Genomic DNA, 23,321 nt, shown 5'->3' with positions numbered 1-23,321 from the left:
TGGACACTTTCCAGCGCCAGCATCGGGTCAAAATTGTAGTTTGTCCTGTACAGATATCTGCAAAAGTAATGACATTCCCTCATAGGCCTAAATTGGTGTTCGTGTTTAGTGCTTAGCAAATGCTAACAAGCTAATCTAACATGGTGAACATGATGAACATAATACCTGCAAATCAATAGTTACAGTTGCATTGACATTGTGAGCGTGCTGATGTTAGCACGCTCACAATGCTGTAGACTACCATTATTATAAAAGGAACGATAACCAAGCTCATTATTATTTGCTAGATTGATATACAGTAAATGTATTTCAGTTGAAGAACCTCTAACTTCATTATGTCCCCTCCACCTCTGACACAAAAACTTAGATATTGTCTATAATTTAAATTTCAGGGGATTTATATGTCTTAGTTCTCTAACCATTTAGAAGACACTTTTATAATGCAAAATCCTGAAAAATCTTTTTATCACTTCAGGAAAACATGAATCAGCTCTTACAGCAATTACCTACAAATCTGTTTATGACTTCATGTGTTGCGGTTACCCAGACATCAATGGGCCAGCTAGGAGGCTTAACATGTCATCACATTAACTTCCCTCCACTAGTGGACACATTATAAATACATATTAGACTAAGGTTTCATGAGGCTAATGGTGACTGTTGTTGCTGCCTTTCACAGACTGCCCTCTCTGTCATGTTAGTCTCTGTACTCATTCACATTAACGTCTGAGGTATTGACTTTGTAAGTCAAAGTGATGATCAGGAAATAGCTATCATCCAGCATGCAGTTAGATCTGTGTTTGTACTGTGAAGCTTAGCTTATATTCAGCTGTGTCATGGTTAGATTCTTAGTCTTGTTTGCTCATTTAATCAGATTTTTCCATATTTAAATAATATTGTCTACTTTCAGGATGCATTTAACTTAGAGAAAGATATTTTTTCTGATGTTCTCTCAAAATCAGGAGAATTTCCCAGTTGCTAAGTTGTATTCACCGCCACCTTCTTCTATTACAAAAACACAGACACAGTTCAAAAATGTCTTGCAGTGCATAGCCATTTATTGGTGCTGACAATGTTTGAGCATGGAGAAAGCTTTACAAGAACCACAGCAGCAAAGGCAGCTTTTTGCATGAAGACACCCTGACAAATGACAAGAAGATGCATTTCAGAAGTCACCAGTTAAAACTGAAAGAACAGTAAAATAATCTGCCAGTTGCCTTTTATTTCTATAGTTAACATAAGACATGACATGATTACAAGAAGAAAGGACCACTAGTTCAATATAACTTGATCCTTATTTATCAGATGATTTAGAGTTAAAAAGGACCATACCAATCGTTTTACAACTAATAAAACAAAAAAAAAACCATGTACACTTGTATTACAGCTAACGTTTTTGCTAATGTTTTCCTCCCTTCCATGCAGCCATTGCTTTCAATTGTCTGTGTAATCCATCCATAACAGTGAACATCAAGTCTGGATGTATTTGTGCTGAAGTTCCATTATTTGTGTGGTAATGACGTTTAAGTGGATATTAAGAGTCTGTATCTTGTTACAGTAAATTCACTTTAACACATATTCTTGCAGACTTGATGTGTACTGTGATGGCGAGCTTCAAGTTACTTTTCAGACTGTACGGAAATTAATGGAAACCAATAAGTGTAGGAAAGTAGGTCTAGCGTATAGCTAACACATGGAAAACTATCAGTATGGTCCTTTTAATACAGTTTAATACATTGGAGCCTGACTAATACAGGATTTTAGAGGCCAGAATAAATATCAATATTTGAGTTTATAAAAATCTGATGATGATTAATCGGCTGTTTTTTTTACTGAAAAGATTAGTCAATGATTCAGTTAGTTAATTGACTGAAAAATAAATCGGCAAATATATTCTTGTAAATGGATAATCATTACAGTACTGCACTGAGCTGGACAAACTACGTAATGACAACGCTGTTTCTAAATGACTTCAAACGTATCTTTGGCATTTCTTGTTAGTCGTTAGCCAGCAGACACACCTGATACCATTATATATGTGATAAGATAATGTGTGTGTGTGTGTGTGTGTGTGTGTGTTTGTATTTGCTGTGAGATTTAGCTGGTGACTGTAAGACTATAAAGAAAAGAGGAGGCCACAGATGAGCCAGTTCTGCATTTGCGCAGCCTTCACTGCACATGCTCAGACTGCCACATCTAACACTGGCTGATGCACGACTCTGACTGGCAGCAAACATGTGATTCGACACTCCAGTGCAGCACTGACATGGCCACTTGACATTTCACTTAACATCTCTCAAATACAACCCACGTTCCACACGATGCACAAGAACACAAACCAGCTCTGGGTGGTGGTCAAAGTGCAGAACACGGACGGCATTTAAGACGATGAGTTTTTTTAAAAACAGGCTGTACAAAGAAGGGTACAAGAGCGACAACAATTCCATAGGAATTTAAGATGATTTTAACACATCTGTCCACCCCCCTTTATCTATCTGTACAGACTCTTCACCTCCCAGCACCTCAAACAGGGTGAGGGGATGCAGGGTTGTCCATCTTAATGAGATTCATGATTTCAGCATATTAAAAAAAGCCAGGATTCACAGGTGGAAGTGGAAAACCTGCAGCTCTGGAAGTTGATGACAGCAGATGATAGTTTAGTTCTTAGACGCTTGCGTAGATTCAAGAAACTCTTTCGCTGCAGAGGACAGATTTTGCACCAGCTGTCTAACCACACCCTCCTGCTCTTTGGCCCAGGATAGGCTGTCGTCCACGGCGACATTGACCGGCACACACACGGCTTCCTTCCGCAGGTCGGTCAGCCGGCATGCAGCGGCGACTCCGGCCAATCCCAGTAGCAGCAGGAGGAGGAGCTTGAACATCAGGCCAACAAGAGAACGCCGAGGTTTAGGAGCCGATTCCACAACAAGCTTTTTATCTGTTGAGATGAAGCGAGAGAGGGTGACATTAGAACAAAAACAAACTCTTAAAAAACTATACCTGGGTTTTGATTCTAGGTTTAATTTTTTAACAACATGGCTCATGAAAGAGATGCTTTTTTAGCAAATGGTCAAATGTTGAATATCCCCCCAGAATGCATCGAAAAGCATCAGTCCTGATTTTGTTACGTTAACATTTCAACTACTACTCTACTTTAGTATTAAAAAACTACAGACTTGTATGTCTTTACTTTTATTTTGCATGTTTGTACATTTATTTATAATATTTTATTTCAGCAACCGCTGGTACTTAAGACTTTCGGTTCCAGTAATGTGCAAAATCTCTCATTTTGATACAGAGGCGCTGTTTTGTGGAATTCAAACTTATATCATTCATCATCTTTGTTTACTATTAAAAAAGAAACATCTTAAACATTGGTAACTTCCCAATAACAGTGTTGAATGTTGGTGACATGGAAGGAGAAATAACTGTACTAGTTTTGTACCCTTTTTATTTTTATTTAATGTAACAAATACATGCAATCCATGTTAATTTTACATGGAGCTTTTAGGAAAGGCCTTTTTGTATAAACTTCAAACTACCTATCTCCCCTGCACAGGCTTTTGTTTACTGTAAATTCATGTATATCTGAGGTTATTTAGGTAAAAGTGTGTTTGTATATTTTTGAATACGTGTGATCAGCTGTCATTGTTAAACTCAGCATTCATTCAGTCACAGCACGGCTGCTGCCTCAGTTCTTAGTGCCACAGCAATCTCTGGCCTCATGTTATCTAAAAATAGAGCACTGCTATCAGATTGGTTCTCTGTTTTGGCAGATACTCTGAGTCGAGGTATCAGGAGAGAAAACGTTAGATTAGTGCATCCCAAAACTGCACGACTACCATATTCATTTAACAAAACGAGCTGAAATCAACCTAAAATCTTACATGACTTAAACTATTGTTACCAAGGTTTGGTCGATGGCCAACACAATGCTTATAATCTGTAGGGCAAAAACTTTCTGCCTCACATAAATGAATAAGATTTTACTTTCAGGGCTGGTCGTCATTCCTCATAATCAGTGGAGCGATTAGAAAACTAGCTAATAACATCACTTTTCAGAGGCAGCTCCTCATAAACATGCTAACAACTTGTTAAAAATAAAACGTATACCACAAAAAATATAACTGTGGCGTGCTTGAGCTGTAATTGTAGCTGTACTGTAATATGTAGTACTCTGAAGTCAGCTGTAATTGGCTATCTGGAAGTTGGGGCGTGGTCACTGCAGAGGCGCATTGGACAAGTAAAGACGCTTTAATCCCACCTGCTGCCTGTCCATTCTTTTTCTTCTTCTCCTCATTCTTCTTCTTCTGTTGCTCCCGTGCAGCCACGGCCGCCATCTGAGCGTTATACTCTTTCCTCCTCTTCTCCTTCTCCTCCGCCTTCTCCCGTTTACGAGCCTCCTTCTCTCTGGCCTCCCGCTCCCTCTGCTTCACCTCCTTCTTCCTCTCCAGCTCTGGGTGAAGATGCAGTCAGACAGACGGATCACACAGACGGACCACTATCACAGTCGTTCATAACAGGACATTAATAAAACTGTATTATCTGGTTTCCTGCAATAAACAAAAAGCACTTAGTCCTCAGAAGATAACTTGTTGTGGAGTACTTTCACATTGATATATTGGTACTTTTACCAAAGTACTTCTTCCAGCACTAGTGAATGGCACTGTGTTACACACTTTGATCAACAGGGCAGGTTTGATGAGATACAGGAGTTTCTGCTGTCATTTGTTTTTATTTAAATCCAAAACTTTCTGATCAAAGTGTTTAGTTCTTGACAGTCTGTGCCACATACACATTTTGGTCTGTGCTGTACCCAAAAAGTATTACAGATGCAAAATGCAGTTGATCAACTCCATCCACAGACGTCTCCTGAAAAACACATTTCCCACCTTTTTCCCTCAAAAGGCGTTTCTCTCGTACGCGATCAACCTCATCCTGAATAGCTCTCATGTGCTCCAGAACCTGGAAGAAAATGACCTTTAGCTTTAGATACTGTAGACTGCTTTACTGATCTCTTCTCAATCATTCTTATCCATCTATTTCTCTCTCCCTTTCACCTTGGAGGCACACTGTTTGCACTGTTTCTCATCCAGACAGTCTCCTGCTGCCTTGGCCAGGCCGGCCTCTAGCGGGTTATCCTTCAGATCCAACCACTTCAGACTCTGAAAACCGACACACACATAGACTGAGTAAAATAAATACTGCCAAGAGGTCAAAACACATCATCACACAAATCACAGATCATGTAAGTAAAGACATCATCTTTAACAACATTTGAGTACTAAAGTATATCAGCAGAGGTTGACACCATATAATAACCATATCATATAGGAATATATAGGAAAAGTTCAACATTTTGAGAAATATGATTATTCACTTTCTCACAGAGTTTGATCAGAAGATTGATAACACTCATGTCTGTATGCTAAATATGAAGCTACAGCTAGCAGCTGGTTAGCTTAGCATAAAGACTGTAAATAGCTAGCCAAGCTCTTTGCAAAAGGTAAAAAAACACCCTCTAAAGCTCACAAATTAGTTTGTTAATTACCAGTTTGGTTATTGTATGGATTAAGCAAATGAGAGATGTGTTAATAGGTGAGCTTAGAGGAGTTTTGCACAGGACCTTTGCACAGACCCAGGGTAGCTGTTTCCCCCTGAGTCCAGGCTTTATGTTAAGCTGAGCTATTTGGCTGCTGGTGCTAGCTTTAAATGTAACCGACAGATCTGAGAGTACAATAAACAGAATTGTATTAAAGATTCCTTTTTATACTGCATCAAAAAATGTACAAAAATAAGCACCTAATAACTGGCCGGTGTCAGTCTTGATATTACACTCACTGACGCAGCTTTATGTTAATAGTTCAGTACAAATGTAATATGAGCAAACAATGCTTGTGTCTGGAACTTACCCTGAGCTGAGAGAAGCTGACGGGCAGCACAGTCAGCTTGTTGTTGTACAGGTCCAGATGTTGAAGGTTGGCCAGGTTCCCCAGGTCATCTGGCAGACAGGTCAGCTGGTTTTTACTCAGATCCACTTTCACCAGGTGGGTCAGGTTGCAGAACTCTGGCTACATGAAAGAAACCAAGTGACAATGACAATGTCTGACCTGCAATGGAAATCTGCAGGTCAAATTTAAGGTTAGCAGGTTAAGCAGGAGGCAGCTCAACCTGTAATCCCAGAGTTTGAGAGGGACTGACTCCTCTATGACCAACTGTACACTTTTACTTATTTGTCTCACACATCACAAATTTACCTCAGAGGGGTTTAAAACTTAACCAATCTCAGTCTCCAAGGACAGACAAAATTCACATTAATCCTTCATTCATTTAGGCAATCCCCTAAATTTAGTGTTATAAACTTTCATTATATGTAGTTTATTTATTTTAATCTAATTTCTAAAATCTTGTCTGATTTTTATTGCTTATTATTGTTTTTAATGTCATTCTCATGCTTTTCTTTGCCTGTCTAAAAGCACTATGACTTGCCTCTTGTGTGAAATGTGTTACACAAATTTAGCTGCCTTGCCTTTTAAATGAAGAACACGTTTGTTTTGCAATAATTGAGACTACTTTTGAGAAGATGAAAATTTGTGACTGCTTTATATTCAATATAATGAAAAAGCCAGGAAGACTTGACTTCAATTTAAAACTATCTCAGATTTCACTTTACAGGTATATTAAGAGGTTTGCGGGCGTGAAGTTGCTACATACCTTTAGTTGTCAAACTGATTACAATTTAAACACTTTAAAAATCCCTAGATAACTACTTAATTTAATACATTAATTTCTCTAAAAATCCACAATACAAAGCATCCTACAGCTCAAATTTGGCTTCGAGGTACAACTGAAAATTTAGCCCAATTTGTAGAGCATCCCGATATATATTGTGTATCGAAATTCAGCCTAAAAATACCAGGATGTGATTTTTGGTCCATATCGCCCAACCCTGACACTCTCACACTGAAGCCATAACACATGGCTCCAGTTTAAGGAGTCACAAGCCAAAAAAAAGCAGGGCTCTAAGGGCTAAATGGTGTGTTTAGTACAGTATGATTGTGTTTATACTTACAGGAAGAGAGATGATGTTGTTGCAGGACAAGTCCACAACAGTTGCTTTGGTAAATAAAGCCTGTTGGGATAGATTAATATCAGGCTTAACTGTCCATTCAACAAGCATTTTAACAAATAAAACAGCATGACAGCCTTGTGCTTAAAGTTACAGTGCAATGTTTAATCTGACTTCATGATCACACACAAACAGAGACACAGACACGTAAGGTTAACCTACCAGCTCTCTGACTGGCACCTCAGTGAGGTTACACAAGCTCAGGTCCGCTTCTTTCCCACTGATTTTATCCTTCAGGTTCAACACTTTGCTGTTTTTACTCATCCTGGGGCCTGTGAGAAAACACACCGTAGAGTTAATGTGGAAAATAAACACTGACACGAGGGGATTTCTAACCAATTTTAACAGTTTTTACTGCAGGTACTTTCGACTAGCAGCAGAGAGCAGGAAACCCCTCTAACATTAACGTTTTACGAGACCCGCTCACCTGTTATGAAAGCTGTGACAAAACTGTGTTCAAGTGCGACAAACGGAGGAAAGAAAATGAGTGGTCCAACTTCTAAATGTGAACAAAGTTAGAGGAAAAGGTCTGAAACGTTGGCGGGTCTGTCTTTTTGGCAGCACTGACTGCCACAATGAAAATCCACGTCACTGATTGAACGACAGCGCGGTGACGTTGAAGCAAACAGCGCCGCCTGCAGCCCAGGAGGACACACAACACACTACAAACATTAAATACACAGGACAACAAATAATTATAAACAAAAACTAATTTTACCAGTAGTATCATCAGATAGTATTGAATAATTACAAACATATTGATGCATTAAAAAATTATTAGATTCAAATATTATAATTACATTAAACTTATTTAGCTGATGTTTTTATCCAAAGAATTTCAACCATATATAACTGCAAAAATCATGCCAGTACATCAAATATGCTAAACTGATTCATCGCATACTTTAAACAATAAGAGATAGATTTTCATCTAACCAGAAATGCAAAAAGCAGTAAAGTGCAGCATAATATAAATACCACTGTGCAGTGGTTACAGTGGACACTGCAGGTATATGTATTGCATAGTGCAGTTGTGAGTAGGCCACAAATAATGCTACTAGTAGACATTATGCTGGAAGTATGATAAGATCAGAAATAAGTACTATAGACATTAGTATAAATACGAATTCACTATAGATCAGATATGTTTAGTATAGACAGTAGTATAAATATGTATTGTATGTAGCTTTATGATATGTATGCAAGACTATTCTGAGTGAACAGACCTGAAATTAACAGGCATATAAGTAATCATTTGCAGAATCTGGAGAGATGCTGAGTCTCGTGTCGTGTGCACGCTGGCATCTTGGTCATGATATTTTCAACCTTCTTGTTTAATTGTAGTGCCATATTGACTTAATTGTCCAGGAATAGGTTTGGAGTCAGCGCCTGTCTTTTTTTATGAATGTGGATTTAAAACTAATTGCACAAAGAAAATCAAATCTTTGTCCAAAATGCCTTTGTTGGACCATTTGCTCATAAACTGAAGTAACATTTCACCTGAAGATTTTAAAAGACTATACTCGAGTATTTGCAGTTCCACTTGTAATTGCTTTTCTTAATATAAAACTCGTATCTAACTTGTGTGTGAATGTTTTTTGTCTGTCCTGTATATGTTTATTCTTGTACACAGGTCTCTCCTGAAAAAGATGTCATGATCTCAATGATACTACCTGATAATATAATGGATTAAATATATAAATAAATTAATATTTCTATTTTTTTATCCACAGAAATCACAAGAATATTCAATATCCTGTATTAATCTTACCAACACATTTTTATATCTTGTACCAAATTCAAAATGAAATGACACAATAGTTATGGACTTTGTTTGATGGACTAGAGGATGGAAACATTGTCAAAAAAGTGACTACATGTGATGGACATTGTGAAAACATTTTTTGTTTTCTTACTAATACAATATTTATCACCCGTTGACCAAGTTTCATGCCACTTTAATTCTCCATTTGGAATACAAAAAACACCCCGAACACCCTGTAGTTTCTAAGAAAAGCATCCGTGTGTAACTGGCAAATTAAATTTAGATTTTTTTTCAGGAGAAATAGCTTGTTGTATTTGTTGTTATTAATGTGTTTGATTATTGAGACAGACAATACAACAATCATTCCCACTTAAAGCAACAGCTGGTCATGTGTTAAAGTGTTAAATTAGGCAGATTAATCAGATAATCCCCACTTGTATGATTCCTCACTTCAAAACTACAAGAGTTGAGAGTATTCTGGGGGAATTAGGATTCATTTCATGCGGATCTAATTAACATTGTTAAATTAACATTGGATCTTGTGACTACTTAAGTGAAGTTAATAGGTGGCTTCTCTTAGTGATGAACCCTCAGAGTATTTTCTGTAGTTCCCCTCAGCTCTGAGGAGCATTTTAGCATCCTTCAGCTCATTGGTTTGGTTTTCTGGACACAACCTTACTATTTTGGTTCCCTCACACACACATACGAAAAAATAGCGCGAATAGGTTTTGTTTTATTGTTTATTTCTGCATCACAAAGAGTCTGATACATGTTTTCAGATATCAGTACTGTTATTCCATTGTGAATACATAAAGAAGATTAATGCAGATAGATATATGAACAACCTGTTACGTTAGCACCTTGGCTCAACAGATGGCAATATTGGTTTGTAGGTCGTTCTTTGGTTTAGACTGAAATATTTCAACATCTACTGGATAGATTGGCACAAAAGCTTGTACACCTAATTACGGTTCCCAAGAATGAATCCTACAGACTTTAGTGATCCTCTGAACACATGTAAGCATGCTAAGACGCTAATCTGAAATGGTGAGCATTGTAAACTTTATATCTACTAAACATTGACATGTTAGTATTGAACTAGAACAAGGTGCAATCTTGCTAACATCTGCATGCATAATTAAACACTTGACATAGCACTTTCTCACATATTAGTGTACTAGAATATTACAATACAACATGTGTGATTGATTTAAACCACTGTGTGAAACATGCAAATAGCAGATGTGTGTGATTGCATTACAGGACGGATTAAATATTATCTGAACAGCCAACTACATCTTTCCTCATAAGCTTTTCTAGATCAGTAGAACAAGGTGTGAGTGTGTGTGTGTGGTCAGTGACTTAAGTTAATGACACCAAACTGGGGGCAGGGACTTTGTAATCACCAAAGCTTCACATCTGCATAACCTGAAGGGCCACATGACTTGTTGTCAATCATCAGAATAAATTTTCCCAGTAGGTTCATAGTGCTGATGCAGGACTGATCACCAAAAATTAACGCATTACAACTTCTGGGAACTGTAACTCAATCATTCAGTATGTTTCACTATTTAGCACAATTATTCTTCTGCATAAGTCCAACTGATACACATACAGAGTAAAAACAGACTCGCAGCTATGACATAGAAAATGAAAAAGGCTTTGTTGATTCTTTTAGTCACTCTGGCCCAGTAGCCGGGCTTCCCTTCTTCCTTCTTGCTGTTGAGAAGCACGCTCAGTGTTTTCAACACCTCCCTCAGGTCATCTGAGAGCTTTTCAGAGTCATGGCACTCCTCTGTCAGTTTGCTGCTGCTACCCTGCAGAAGTAGTTTAATAAACTGTGGTTAAAAAATGTGATAATGCTAATCCAGCTGCTGCATTTGAAGTTCACATTTTTGTGTCAATTGTAATATGAAAGGTATCTGGCTCTAGATATCTAGATTTATTTTAAACCTCAGCCCCGATACAAGTTCTATGTTCTGCAGAATCTCATTACAATAGTGGAATCTACAACCGTGGAGGGTATATCCCACCTATACAATGGCCACCTCTCAACAAAATACAGGCGCTGTGCTGGAAATTCTGTGCGGTGCATTTTATTTTAAACAATATCTATTTATGTCTGTGGAAAGTATTCTAGCATATTTTTTTTAACTGTGCATAGCGTGTGTGTGTGATGTGCCAGTCCTCAGCACAATTGGTAGCTTGGCTTGGTGTATACATGAAAGAAAGGGGATTGGAACTTACCAACTATGTGGACACTCATTAGCTATTGTAGGCTGTGAACAGGGCATGGAAGTTTCTACTGGTTCAACTGAGGTGTCATTCAAAAGGTCAACGTGTGGCAACTTTTTCTTGTTTACATGCTAAATGCAGTTAGGCTAATATAAAACAAAGCAGCAGTCTGTGTGTATACATAATAATACGTTTTGTACTAAATATTTTACTGGACTGGATTGTCTGGACCTTTGTGAATGTAACAAGGCCACTTTTGTCGGAAGGTAATCTATCGGTGGACCACGTCTACATTTTACTCTTTGGTGTACCGGGGACCAATGTTCAATAAATATTTGATTTAATTCATTTGAATCATGAACAAATTAGCACCTCATTTTTCTATTCAGATATTTATTTTGTTGAGGAAACAGGACAGAAAAGGATTTAAATTTTATTTATTAAAAACAGATTTTATCTTAATAGTTTTGAATGTTCTACCTCAGATTTGTGACGTGATCCAATGTTTGGTATCAAGTATTTGTTCTGACCATAAAGAAAAGTTTAAAACCACAATTTAAAAACTTTAACTCAGGAGCTAAAACCAGCCTTTAAACTTGAAAGACATTGACATTTATCCTGATAAATACTGATATCGAATCATATGACATTTTTTATCACGATAACATTTTTGGCCATATTGCCCAGCCCTATGTATCAGCCCCTTTTTTTCCACTTCAAGCAGTAATTATAGGTGGTGGCAGAAAATTTCACCAGAATGCAGGAAATTAAGTGTTTTATGCTCTATAATTCTCTGGGGGAGGAGCCCCCGGATCCCCCTATGTCTCGTCACACACCTAATCTGAGCCCCTATGTCCCCACCACTTTTCAACACAAAGTTACACTCTTGGCCTCCATCTTTGTGGTAACCCCTGAACACATTTCAGGCACAGAAGATTTTCTTGCTTTAAGCTCTGAAAATGCCACATGTAATCCAATAAATAATACAATTTGGTTGTTTCCTTATAAAACTAAATTTGCGTTCGCTTTTACCATTTTCAATGAGTAGGTTTTACAAGTCCTTAAACTACACAAGTGGCAAAAGTAATAGGAGCACTGTCCATTGTCCCAAGAAGGAAATCTTGCTAGCTTAGAGTGCTGAATTAGCTCAAACTATCTGGTCAGAGCCTTGGATTTTATGAAGGCAGTGAATGGTTTTGCACTGAAACTGCAGAAGGAAACACCTGTTATAGGGTAAAATGGGTCACACGGTTACTGTGCGTTTATCGCTGTTTTATGAATTGTGTTTGGCAACGTTTGTCAGGGTCTGTGATCAAGTTCAGTGATCAGTTTGACTTTTGTTTAGTGTACTATAATTTTTCTGAGAGAAAAATCAAGAGTGCAGAGTATATACATTAACCCAGTAACTCTGTCTCTAATCAGCCACCTATTTACTGGTTACTACTTTTAATTGTATATGTCATTCTGTATTTTAGTGCTGTTCATACTGTTCATACTATTATATTGTCATATTGTGTATACTGTATCATATCCACCTTCCTCAAGTACATAGCACCTGCACATAATACTTATTTATTCCAGCATCCTTTGCACCATGCTCCATCACACTGTGTATGTGTATATGTGTATATGTGTATATCAAATCCACCTCAGACATGTACATAATAATAATAATGATAATAATAATTTGCTCCTGCATCCTCGGCACTCTGCTCATTGCACTATTGTCTCAGTCTGTGTATATTGTTTTTTTGGTTTAGTGTGTGTATGTATATGTTCCGTATACTGTAGTTTGTATCTGATTATATTAATGTATGAGTAAGTGCATCATGAGAAATGTACGATCCAAAGCCAAATCCCTCGTATGTGTACACATACCTGGCAAATGAAGCTGATTCTGATTCTGATATTATCTCTAATATGAACTCAAGTTATTGCACACACATTATGCATCTGGAACCTTTTCTGTGTCTAAAATATTTTTGTTTGTTTGATTTTTAAACATGCTAACGTAATGAATACAATAGCCAGAATGAGTTTACGCATCCCAGTGGTTTTAAGGAATTTCATGCTAATTTTACTTTTTATTCTTACTAACTTTGTCTGTATTAGCTGTAGTGCTACATTATGATATGGTTTTAGCAAGCAAGAGCTGACAGATGTATATCAAAGGAGGATGCATACAAATGTAACTCTTAACAGTTATTTCATTGTTTTCTGCAAAATGCTTTATTTGTAAATGCTGAAAAATGTCCATATTCAAGGTATCTTGACATTCTAACCTCTTTGGCCTCCGACAGCAGTTCAGATGGAGTTTCACCAGTAGACACATCACAGAGAGTCCATTTCTTCATCTCTGCCAAGATATATTTTACACAAAGATGATTGTAGAATATAAAATATATACAATTGTGTATAAAAGAAAAAACAAGTGTGTCTGTGAGTATTCATATCATAAAGGTGAACACCATTATAGCAGTAAAAAAAAACAGTAGCAAACTGAACAACAAGGGGAGATTGAGTTGAGATCCAGAGTTTTGTAGAAATCTATGCTTAATCTCACCTGCATCATACTTGTGGAAGTTGGCTTTGCTCTGTTTGTTACAGTCCTCACTCAGGCTTTGGTCTTTATCGGCCTCGTCGTCTTGGGAGTCTTTCTCCATCAGATGCATTACCAAAATCGTCTCCAGGAGGCTGAGCAGCATCAAACCAAAAATTCCAATACAGTAGGTCGCTAAAGGGAGAAGGCAGCATCATTAATGTGGACAAATAACTGCACATGAAGTCAGGATGTGCTCTGTAAAGTTTTCTTTTACCTATAAGTGGAATCTTGTCTGATGAAGAAGGCAGAATTTCATTCAGAATAAGTTGTAACACAGTGACAGCAAGCAGAACAGTGACCTTGAAGCTGAGCTTCTCACCCCCGCTGTCTGAGATCAGGAAGGAGGCCAAGTCCAGACACAAGAAGAACAAGACGGGCAACATGAAGTTGGCGATGTAAAGGGCAGACCTCCTCCTGATGGAGATCTGTGAAGTTATGTTCAAGGGTCAGATAGTGGATTTATACATTTGACAAAGGCCAAACTGAAGCATCTACAGGTATTAGTAGGATATACTGTAGGTTGCAAAAACGAGGTAGTCTGTCCCAACCTGCCCATGTATACAGTGGTGCAAGAAGCACTCAAATTGTCTGCTCATTTGAAGTAGTAATGCAAGAGAAAGGGTGGAAATTCTACATTGTACAGGGATTGGTCCAGAGTGTGTGCTTTTTGCCAAATCTTAGTTATCTTAGTTTACACAGTCCGTGTGCCCACAACTTACCGCTTTGTGCTTGTTGTCACACTTATCATTTTGCGCCATAAAAATAGGGCCTCTTATGCTGAATCAGTAAATTTAAACTGCAAATAATTCAGTGACAGAACTTCTGTAAAAGAAAATGTAAAGAATGGAAATGGAAACTTCAGTATTTCTACTTACTTAAGACACATGATGTTTTCTCAGTAATACTTACTGTATAAATCATCACATCTTGTTTGAAGCCGAAAGTCTCGACAGTTTTGTTGGTGACTGTCATGTTGATGAACAGCCACTCGTACTGGGTCCGCATCAACTCACGAGACGACTCTGTGGCCTCAGAAGAGTTGAGATACTGAACAAGGTGTATTTCTTCAACTGAAGTGGTAGATAAAAAATAAAACTGAGGTTTTCTTGCAGATCAACAAGTGAGGAATGTATGGCATTAGATTTTCAAAGTTATGAAAGCACACGCATGCATTCCAACAGACACAGAACACATAAACAACTTACAGAAACTTGTAACACAAGAGATTACGTGCTCACCAGAGTGTACGACAGACTTGAAGGAGATGTTGCAGCTCTGAATGTCAAAGGGGAATTTGTAAACGTGCATTCCACAGGTGCTGACCAGTACCTGGTCGTTCATAACTTCTACTTCACCTCGACTGTTAACAGTGAGATAAGGACTTGGAGGGGCCTTGTCCTTCTCTGTCCTGTACGAGAACAAACACACACGTTTGCTTTAATATGATTTTCACAAATGGTATTATCTATTTTACTTTAGAACATAACTTCATGTAAAATACACTGAAAGTATGCAATAAACTACAACGCATACCATATAACTGAAACATTTCTAATTCAATACTGGCTGGGGACATTTTGTTGGATGCCTTAAACCCCCACCCTTTTGCATTTTCTGAAAGCATCTGTACTTTCACTTTAAAACAAGTCAGAGCAGGAGAGTTTCTGTGCTAATGGACTGTGTGCGTGCAGTAATTAGCCCAATAATCACTGTAACGATGTTGGTGGCACTTTACAACTCGGTACTAGTTGGGTAATTCTTAAATAAATAAATAATTAAATAAAACAAAGAGGTAATAATAAATTGCTGGCATTTATCATCAGAAAATCTTTTCTGAGTGAAAGGATATGTATTCGACTCCTTTGTTGTTAACGTTATCATCATATGACCAGAAACATCATAAAAGATGTTCTTCATTCTTCTCTAACATCTGTTTTCCCTGTCGGATATATCCTTCATTTAATCCCAAAAATACATTATGGACAGCATTTCTGAGTTGCTTCTGTCCAAAGAGCTTTACAACTGCCTCCCATTCACTCACACAACAATGGCAGCGTGCAAAAATGTTTGGCATTGGAAGCAATGTGGGGTTCTGTGTCTTGCTCAAGGAAGGCGGGGACTGAACCGACAACCCTGGAGTCAGGGGACAATCTGTTCTGATTCCTTGTATATATATATTTGAATACCAATTTCTGTAATTTATTGTGTCTTAAATGTTTTTTGGGTGCACCATTTCCCCAAATATCTTAACAAAATTGTTTTCAAAGATAACAGGTATCTTTAGGCTGTCCGCTAGAATCTGTTCAAGGTCTTTGAACAATGTTTTGGCACAACAGGAGTTTTGGAGGATGGAGCCACTGGTTAACTTGACATTAGTTTAATCTTGATTGGTGGTTGATAGGTCAAATACAATACCTACAGGATATATGCAATAAATATGATTGTGAATAACAGTAAGATGATGCTCTATACACCTGTATGTGCATTTGTGAGTGTAAGGGAATACTTGTACATACATTCAAACTTACATTTCTTCAATAGTTAGATCTGGCTTCCACAATAATTCAGTAGGAAGAGAAAATTTCCTAATACCACAGAAGTCTGCAGGATCCCAAGCAATGTAGTCGCTCTTCCACCACTACAGAGGCAAACAGGAGGGGAGGGGGGTGTTTAAACAAAAGAAATTTGAGTTTCCCAACAGAGTGAGAGGTGGGAATGCAATCAATCAAAAGGTGTTTTCTTTTTTTATAGAGAACTCACCATATTAATCCAAACGTAAGGAACCACTTGCTGTTCCTTCTCATTCTATGAGAAAAGAAATATTTATGAAAATCGTTAATACAAGTTACTACAAGTTCACAAATATCAAAGGTCATATGACAGAGTTTAGAATAGGCACACTAGAGTCAGATAATAAGAGTATACAAACAGCACCCTGTTTAAGTTTCTGGGTTTGTTAAGCCTGAGATGAGGGAAACTCTGGGTTTTCTGTTCCAGAAAGAGGGTTAACTTAAACTCTGGGTCATTTACCATGCATGGTAAGTGATCTGTTCGCTGGTGGTTTTTCTTCAGCAAACTTTCTCTCTGTCTGCAGAGCCTGAGGTAGCTGTCGGACACATTTCCTCATTCATGCAGTTGGCATCAAAGCACATACGTAACACATTGATTTGCAGAAGTTTATGTCTTAAACTTAAACGGCTGTGGCTCAGGAGGTAGAGCGGGTTGGCAGTTAATCGGAAGGTCAGCAGTTCAATCCCTGCCTCCCCCTGGTTGCGTGTCGAAGTGTCCTTGGGCAAGATACTGAACCCTGAATTACCCCTGGCAGCTATTCCGCCAGTGTATGAGTGTGAATGTTAGTTTTCGTTTGAGCACTTAGGCTCAGTGTATGAATGTGTGTGACTGGTGAATGCAGATGTAATGTAGTGGTCGAAACGACTAGAAAGGTGTTACATTTACAAAAAAAACAGCAAAATCCCAATTAGTTACCCAAACAGGATTTTTAACATGATCACTTTTATGATCAATGTTTCATCAATGTAAGGACAGAGACAGGGATCGCTGGACATCGTGGATTCATCCTCAGCTCAGATTAAAGTCTATAGGCCTCACTGTCCTTTTTTATCTAACCTCGAATTACACAGCCCCAGAGGACAAGGTTAGCCGGCTAGCAAGCTAGCTAGCAACACAGAGTAACATATAGCATTAGCTTCTTAGCCTAAGACAACTTGGTCATGTTGCGCTAGGCAGGCGTGGTTTCAGCAACACGTCATCACAGCTCCACCTATAACCCACCTCTTCGCCCATTTTTGGTTATCCGGGAGTGACGCACTGCCAAGATGGTGACGGCTGGCTCCGCCAGATTGATTGGTCATACTGATGGGATATTCCTGTCATCATGTTGAAGATGATAATGACAACGATTGTGGTGCAGCTGAAATGACTAACTGGATGAAATGTAGTTTAAAAGGGAGTTTTGAATATTAGCTGCATGGTCTTAATGTGTTTTGACTTTCATTTAATACAAAATAAGCAAGATTTAATGATAAAATGATAAAAGATAAAATGAAAAATAGATGTCAAAAATGTACACTATGACTTTATAATCACAGGTCCATAAGTAAAGTATGTCTTATCTGTTTGATCCAAATTTTCATCTTTAGTTATTGCCACCAGCATGTTGTCCCCGTCAGGTTACAGGTGACTAAATATATTTAAAAATCTAATCTAACATACAGAAGGATTCCAGCACTTTATCATCTTTTATCTAACTGACAATGTTTATATATTCTAAAAACTGGAATTCAGTCAGTCATTCTAATCAGCATGATTAGATAGTAGTATCTTCTAATATGAGGGCTTAGTACAAATATGATTGTGAAAAATATCAAATTAGTCATCAAATGCCAAATCTTTCACAGTCACTGCTATGGTTTACAATAAGAATAATAATAATAAAAAAAAAACAAGTACAAAAACAGTATGTGTGAATATTATTAAGGTGAATAAAGTACAATGAATAACAGTGCCATCTATCTGTTAGTGTTTGTGAGAGGAAGGAGGGTTAGTAAGATTGCAGGGGGAGAAAATTGTTTTTCAATAGATGTAGATAAGATAATAGTAGATAAGAAGAATTTTGCAACCAATTATAGGAAATTGTATGAAATATCAACATTTGTTAATACTGGCAAAAGAAACATTTAGCAGAAACTGGCCACATGTTGATGTTGGCTTATAGCCTAGATTTCCAGTAAATCCTGAGATATCATGCTATTGTACAACTGAGAAGATACACTACTTGGCAGAGTGACTAATAATTGCAATTTATAATAACAAGTAATCACTTACCACATCTAGAATAGCATAGAGTAGGACATCCATGTGTACCACTGTGGGCTCTTTGTGGTTTTTAACAGGCCGGATCAAGGAGTGCAGATCTTTGTTTTCGGTAAAGTTCAAGTGCTTTAAAACATCGTGATAACTGCAGTTACGCTCAGAGGACAGTCCATCTACAGAGAAAATATAAATTAGAACAGAGCACCTATGTTTGAGACATGTTTTCTCAGTTACTTGTTATTTCAAAAAATACAACTTTTGTAATAATTTATAATAATTTAATAATTATAACTTTTGTAATAATTTTTGTTTTTGTTTTTATATTTCCTGTTTTAGCTTGTTTAGTTTGTATCAGTGGCTGTTTTTCAATCAGTTTTTTATGCGAGAATATAGTTGTTAAAACTCCAAATATGTGGTTGAATTCTCAAGACAGAGGTAATTTTAAAAAATGCTAGGACGTTTTCGTTTCGACTGCGGGCTCCCATTCCTGGGAGTTTGTACTCCTGAGCCAAACTTGCCAAGTCCGAACTTTAAAGTACAGAAGTCCGAACTTGGCGAACTCGGTATTGAGGAACAGCTTGTGTTTTCTCATTCTTTATATTTGTTCGTTGTTCGTTCTTGAAAGCACTTTGCATTACAATTACTTTTGTCCTAGCAAATATGGCTGAACAATTAATTGCATTAGCGATATTATCGCGATGTAATAAAACAAGATTTTCTAATCACAAGAGCTGCGAGTGCACTCTGGTCACATGACACCCAAGAGGAAAGCAGTCGGACGAAGTTGACGCTTCGTCTGCACGTTACGCTGTTGCTTGCCTTCTTGTTGTACAATGGCCTTAAGCTTGACAGAAGCTGACACTACAGAAACTTAAATGTCACACAGGGAATGAAAGTAGCACCGCCACCCGCAGGTAACGTGGTGACGGTGGTGGTGGTGCTTGGAGAAATTGTTGGGCCATCGGCCGCTTTGATGGACGGGAAAAATGTACAACAGAAATACTGTACTGTAATGTGTAGTAAGGTAAGTGTATTGTGGCGATCGGCACCTGCGTCACACACAGCCACCAGTCAGCTCAGGAAATATCTGTAAAAAGGGATTTCAAACTAAACGCACCAGTCCGAAAGAGGCCCAGGCTGTCCTGAGTTACAGCCTGGTTACATGCTTACCAGCATCGAAGGCTGCGGGGGAACTCCAGTGTTGTTGGAGAATTACTAAGCTTGTCTATTAAACATGAGAGACTCGTTGGCCAACTTTAGGATTGAACTTCAAACTGAGTATTTTTTGTTTGCTTACTGGGATATAGAAAGATGGACTCGTAGGAGATTTGAACTGAGATAAGTATGTATGGCAATAACAAAAAAATCGTTAAACGAGTGTGCCAGGTGTCTCTTTGGGTGGCACAGCCGTGGCTGGACTGGGATAAGGATAATAATTCAAGCCAGGAATCTTAACGTAAGCCCAGGCCAATCCTTGTGAATTCAATGTGTATAAATGGTCTGCCATGTATACATTGTTGAAATTCATACATAAATACATATAATTACTGAGTGCTTTTGGCGTGTTTATTTACTCTACATACTTTCCTCAGAGCTCTGATTGAAGTTCTGTTGATCATCATGTAGCTCCGGTGGCTCTGTATTATTGGAGTTACTTCCACCTGACAGAAAAGGGTATACAGATCTTTATTTTCAACATGTTTTCCTTGCACACACATCTCCCGCTTTCCTACACAAAATGATTAAGTGTTGGCAACATTTGTTAGTTGATTATTAGTTAGTTATCTGACTCCATCCCAGGCCACTCTGCTCAAACAAACTACCAGACTAACCATATTTGTTGCTGTAACGGGCACCAAACTAAGTTTAGATTTGGCTACTATGTTCATCTGGCAAGAACTTTTTACACATTAGATAATACAAACATCTGGGACTGACCAATAATCTGAGTTTTCAAAGTATGCTATGGTTACGGGTACACCCGTCGGAATGTACAGCAATCATAGCAAATACAAACGTACAAGGCTAGACCCAAGAAAAATTAATATGTACTTTTAAAAAGAGAATGATATATATAGAGTTTGCTCAAATATTCAAATGATTATTTTAAAAATCATGTGATTTCCCGTAAAATGAGAGTCCTGCCATATCGTGTGAGCAGCTAAGCACTCTTGTTTTAGTATGTTTTTTCAATCATTAATAATATATAATATTGATTCATGTCAATCCAGCTCACAAATATCTGTAGAAATATGCTGTGGTTTGTGGTCACACATACTCGACCAGCTCTACTCGACCACTAAAAGGATTTTAAATGTGGGCACTTTTACAGGACACTAAGTCTAAATAGTCTCTTCATTTGAGAACAATCTGCTAAATATCACCAAATGCACACTGATAAAATCATGAGCAGCAGCACTCAGAACTATTTCTGAAATATTGATTCATTTGCAGTAAAGGTAAGCTTAATACAATTTAAAAAGTTAAAAACATAAAACAGTAAAATGTAAACTGGCAACTGAGCATATAAGCTAATAAAATAAAAAAATAAAAACAAATGTCTCACTCTAGTTGACAGATAGTGTTATTCTTTCCAGGTTTTGAGACATCCATCTCTGAGATTTCTGTCTCTCACAAAATAGTGCAGGTGGATGGAATTAACATAACATTAAAAAGCAGTCAGCAACAACACATCTTTAGAAAAACTGTGTCCATGTTAATCTTGATTAGCCAAATAGTTCACTAAGACTATTTCCTTGGAAGAAATTAATTCCATTGAAAGCTGTTGACAGTGAGGTCTGTTGATTATTCAGAGCAACAGGGACACTGAGTGGATGATCGAAACCTTACCTCTGAGAAGGAGGAGAAAGAGAAAGCCAGCAAGCATCATGAATGCAGGACCAGTGAGAATCCAAAGTCTGTGAGAGGTGTGTAAACATGTGCATCTCTGTCCACTCTGGGCTTTCTGGAAATATCATGTTACTATAAAAATACCACTTCCTCTCACTGGAAGAGGGCTGGGTAAACTGAATGACCAACCCTTAGTTGAAACACCAAATGCAGGAAACAACAACCGCTTATGTCTACCACACTGTGGGCTGATCAATATTACTGTTAACCCACAACATTTCCTGCACTCTTACATATTTAAGGCATAAATACTGCAGGCACTCTGGATAAGTCTCAGTAGCTGTCAAATATGCACAATATAAGGTGATAAATCAGGGTGTATATCTTTTTCCCCCTTTTTAATGACCCTAAATGTAATTTATCCCTTGTAATCCCTTGTTGCCTCAATCAACCTTTGAAAACCTATAACACAACCATGTATTACTACTAAGTATTCTTCTATAGTATATCCTATAGTGTATATGGTACATCCTATATCCTAGAATAATATATACTAAGTAAGAAAAATCAGCCCCTACCTTACTCAGTATGGCACCCGGCTTCTGGTACAGGCCATGTTTGTCTCCCGCCTTGACTATTGCAATGCCTTCCTAGGAGGTCTTCCAGCTTGTGCAGTGAAACCCCTACAAATGGTTCAGAACGCAGCAGCACGACTTGTTTTTGATCAGCCAAAAAGGACTCAGTTCACTCCATTACTTAGTGACCTCCACTGGCTACCCGTGGCCTCCTGAATCAAATTCAAGTCACTAATGCTGCATACAGAGTGACCACTGGGTCTACCTAAACTCTATAATACAAGTTTACGTTCCTTCTTGGCCACTGCGCTCCTCCAACGAACGCCGCCAGGCTCTGCCATCCCTACACACAAAGCAATCTCAGTCCCTGTTCTCATCTGTGACACGATGGTGGAACGAGCTACCACATGCCTTCAGAGCAGGGGCGTCCCTCTCTAAATTCAAGAAGCTCTTGAAAACTCATGTCTTCCGAGAACACTTTCTCTTATAACACCTCTAACCCTTAACCTCTAACATGCACTTCCTATGCCCTTCTTCTTCTATCCCCTTATAATTCTCTTATATTGATTGCACTGTTATTGTTAACTCTTACTTCTTTCCCTAGGTATTTACCCCCATGATGCCATACATACTATTAGCTCTTACTAGTATTTATGCTGCCCTTACTTGTATGTATTGTTAGTTGTAGATCTTGTATTGTATTGATGCTTGTATGCAGCTCCTCAAATGTAAGTCGCTTTAGATAAAAGCATCTGCCAAATGAGAAAATGTAAATGTAAATGTATCCTACCAATCAAACTGTTCTGGACTGCAAAACAAAATCTCTCTTCCTGAGATTTTGAAGACACTCATAATCCCAAACAGATGTTGACCGCTCTGAATTAGAACACAACATAACAAAATTTTTCTTAATTGTTTATTTCAGAAGCACAAAGTCTGATCCAAGTTTTCAGAACCAGATAAAACTTTTATTCCATCATGTGAATACATAATGTAGCTTTAATGTGGATGTGGAAAAACCCCACAAAGACAGCATGAAATTCCTCAAACCATAGAAGCAAAAAACACATTTACATACCTTATGCTTTGCATATGGTATATGCTTCGTATAATAGATGAGCAAACAAATAAATAAAGAAGAAAACTTGATGAGAATCTTGAGATGAGATGCTACATTTGCATTTTTTTATATATCTTATTATGTATCTGATGGACTGAGAATTGTGCATATTACACATCAAAGGCATATATATTATTGGAACTTTATAATACAATCAGAGGGCTTATACAGAAAATATGTTAGATATATGGCAGTGTGTAGAACAGCAAACA

General features: G+C 37.8%; 2 protein-coding genes across 2 annotated transcripts; both read right to left on the bottom strand.

Moving 5' to 3' along the window:
- Positions 1 to 1,036: 1,036 nt before the first annotated feature.
- Positions 1,037 to 7,715, bottom strand: LOC119916098 (leucine-rich repeat-containing protein 59-like). Its single transcript, XM_038735978.1, has 8 exons — positions 7,557 to 7,715; positions 7,292 to 7,401; positions 7,073 to 7,132; positions 5,913 to 6,071; positions 5,061 to 5,165; positions 4,893 to 4,965; positions 4,265 to 4,456; positions 1,037 to 2,938 (listed from the first exon to the last, which is right to left on the bottom strand). Exons 2-8 carry the CDS (start codon positions 7,391 to 7,393, stop codon positions 2,658 to 2,660), a joined length of 972 nt encoding a protein of 323 aa, XP_038591906.1. The 5' UTR covers positions 7,394 to 7,401; positions 7,557 to 7,715; the 3' UTR covers positions 1,037 to 2,657.
- A 2,590-nt stretch (positions 7,716 to 10,305) lies between these two features.
- Positions 10,306 to 21,451, bottom strand: LOC119916583 (5-hydroxytryptamine receptor 3A-like). Its single transcript, XM_038736634.1, has 10 exons — positions 21,415 to 21,451; positions 18,577 to 18,737; positions 16,492 to 16,536; positions 16,260 to 16,369; positions 14,970 to 15,139; positions 14,641 to 14,801; positions 13,946 to 14,156; positions 13,718 to 13,863; positions 13,412 to 13,477; positions 10,306 to 10,711 (listed from the first exon to the last, which is right to left on the bottom strand). The coding sequence occupies exons 1-10, from the start codon at positions 21,449 to 21,451 to the stop codon at positions 10,475 to 10,477; spliced, it is 1,344 nt and encodes a 447-aa protein (XP_038592562.1). The 3' UTR covers positions 10,306 to 10,474.
- Between the last annotated feature and the right edge of the window lie 1,870 nt (positions 21,452 to 23,321).

Source organism: Micropterus salmoides, unplaced genomic scaffold (genome assembly GCF_014851395.1).
Source record: "Micropterus salmoides isolate LMB-PRFRI ecotype aquatic unplaced genomic scaffold, ASM1485139v1 Ms_hic_scaffold_21, whole genome shotgun sequence".
NCBI classification, from domain to species: Eukaryota; Metazoa; Chordata; class Actinopteri; order Centrarchiformes; family Centrarchidae; genus Micropterus; species Micropterus salmoides.
The sequence above is the reverse complement of the archived record's forward strand: the minus strand, read 5'-3'. Positions and strand labels throughout refer to the sequence as shown.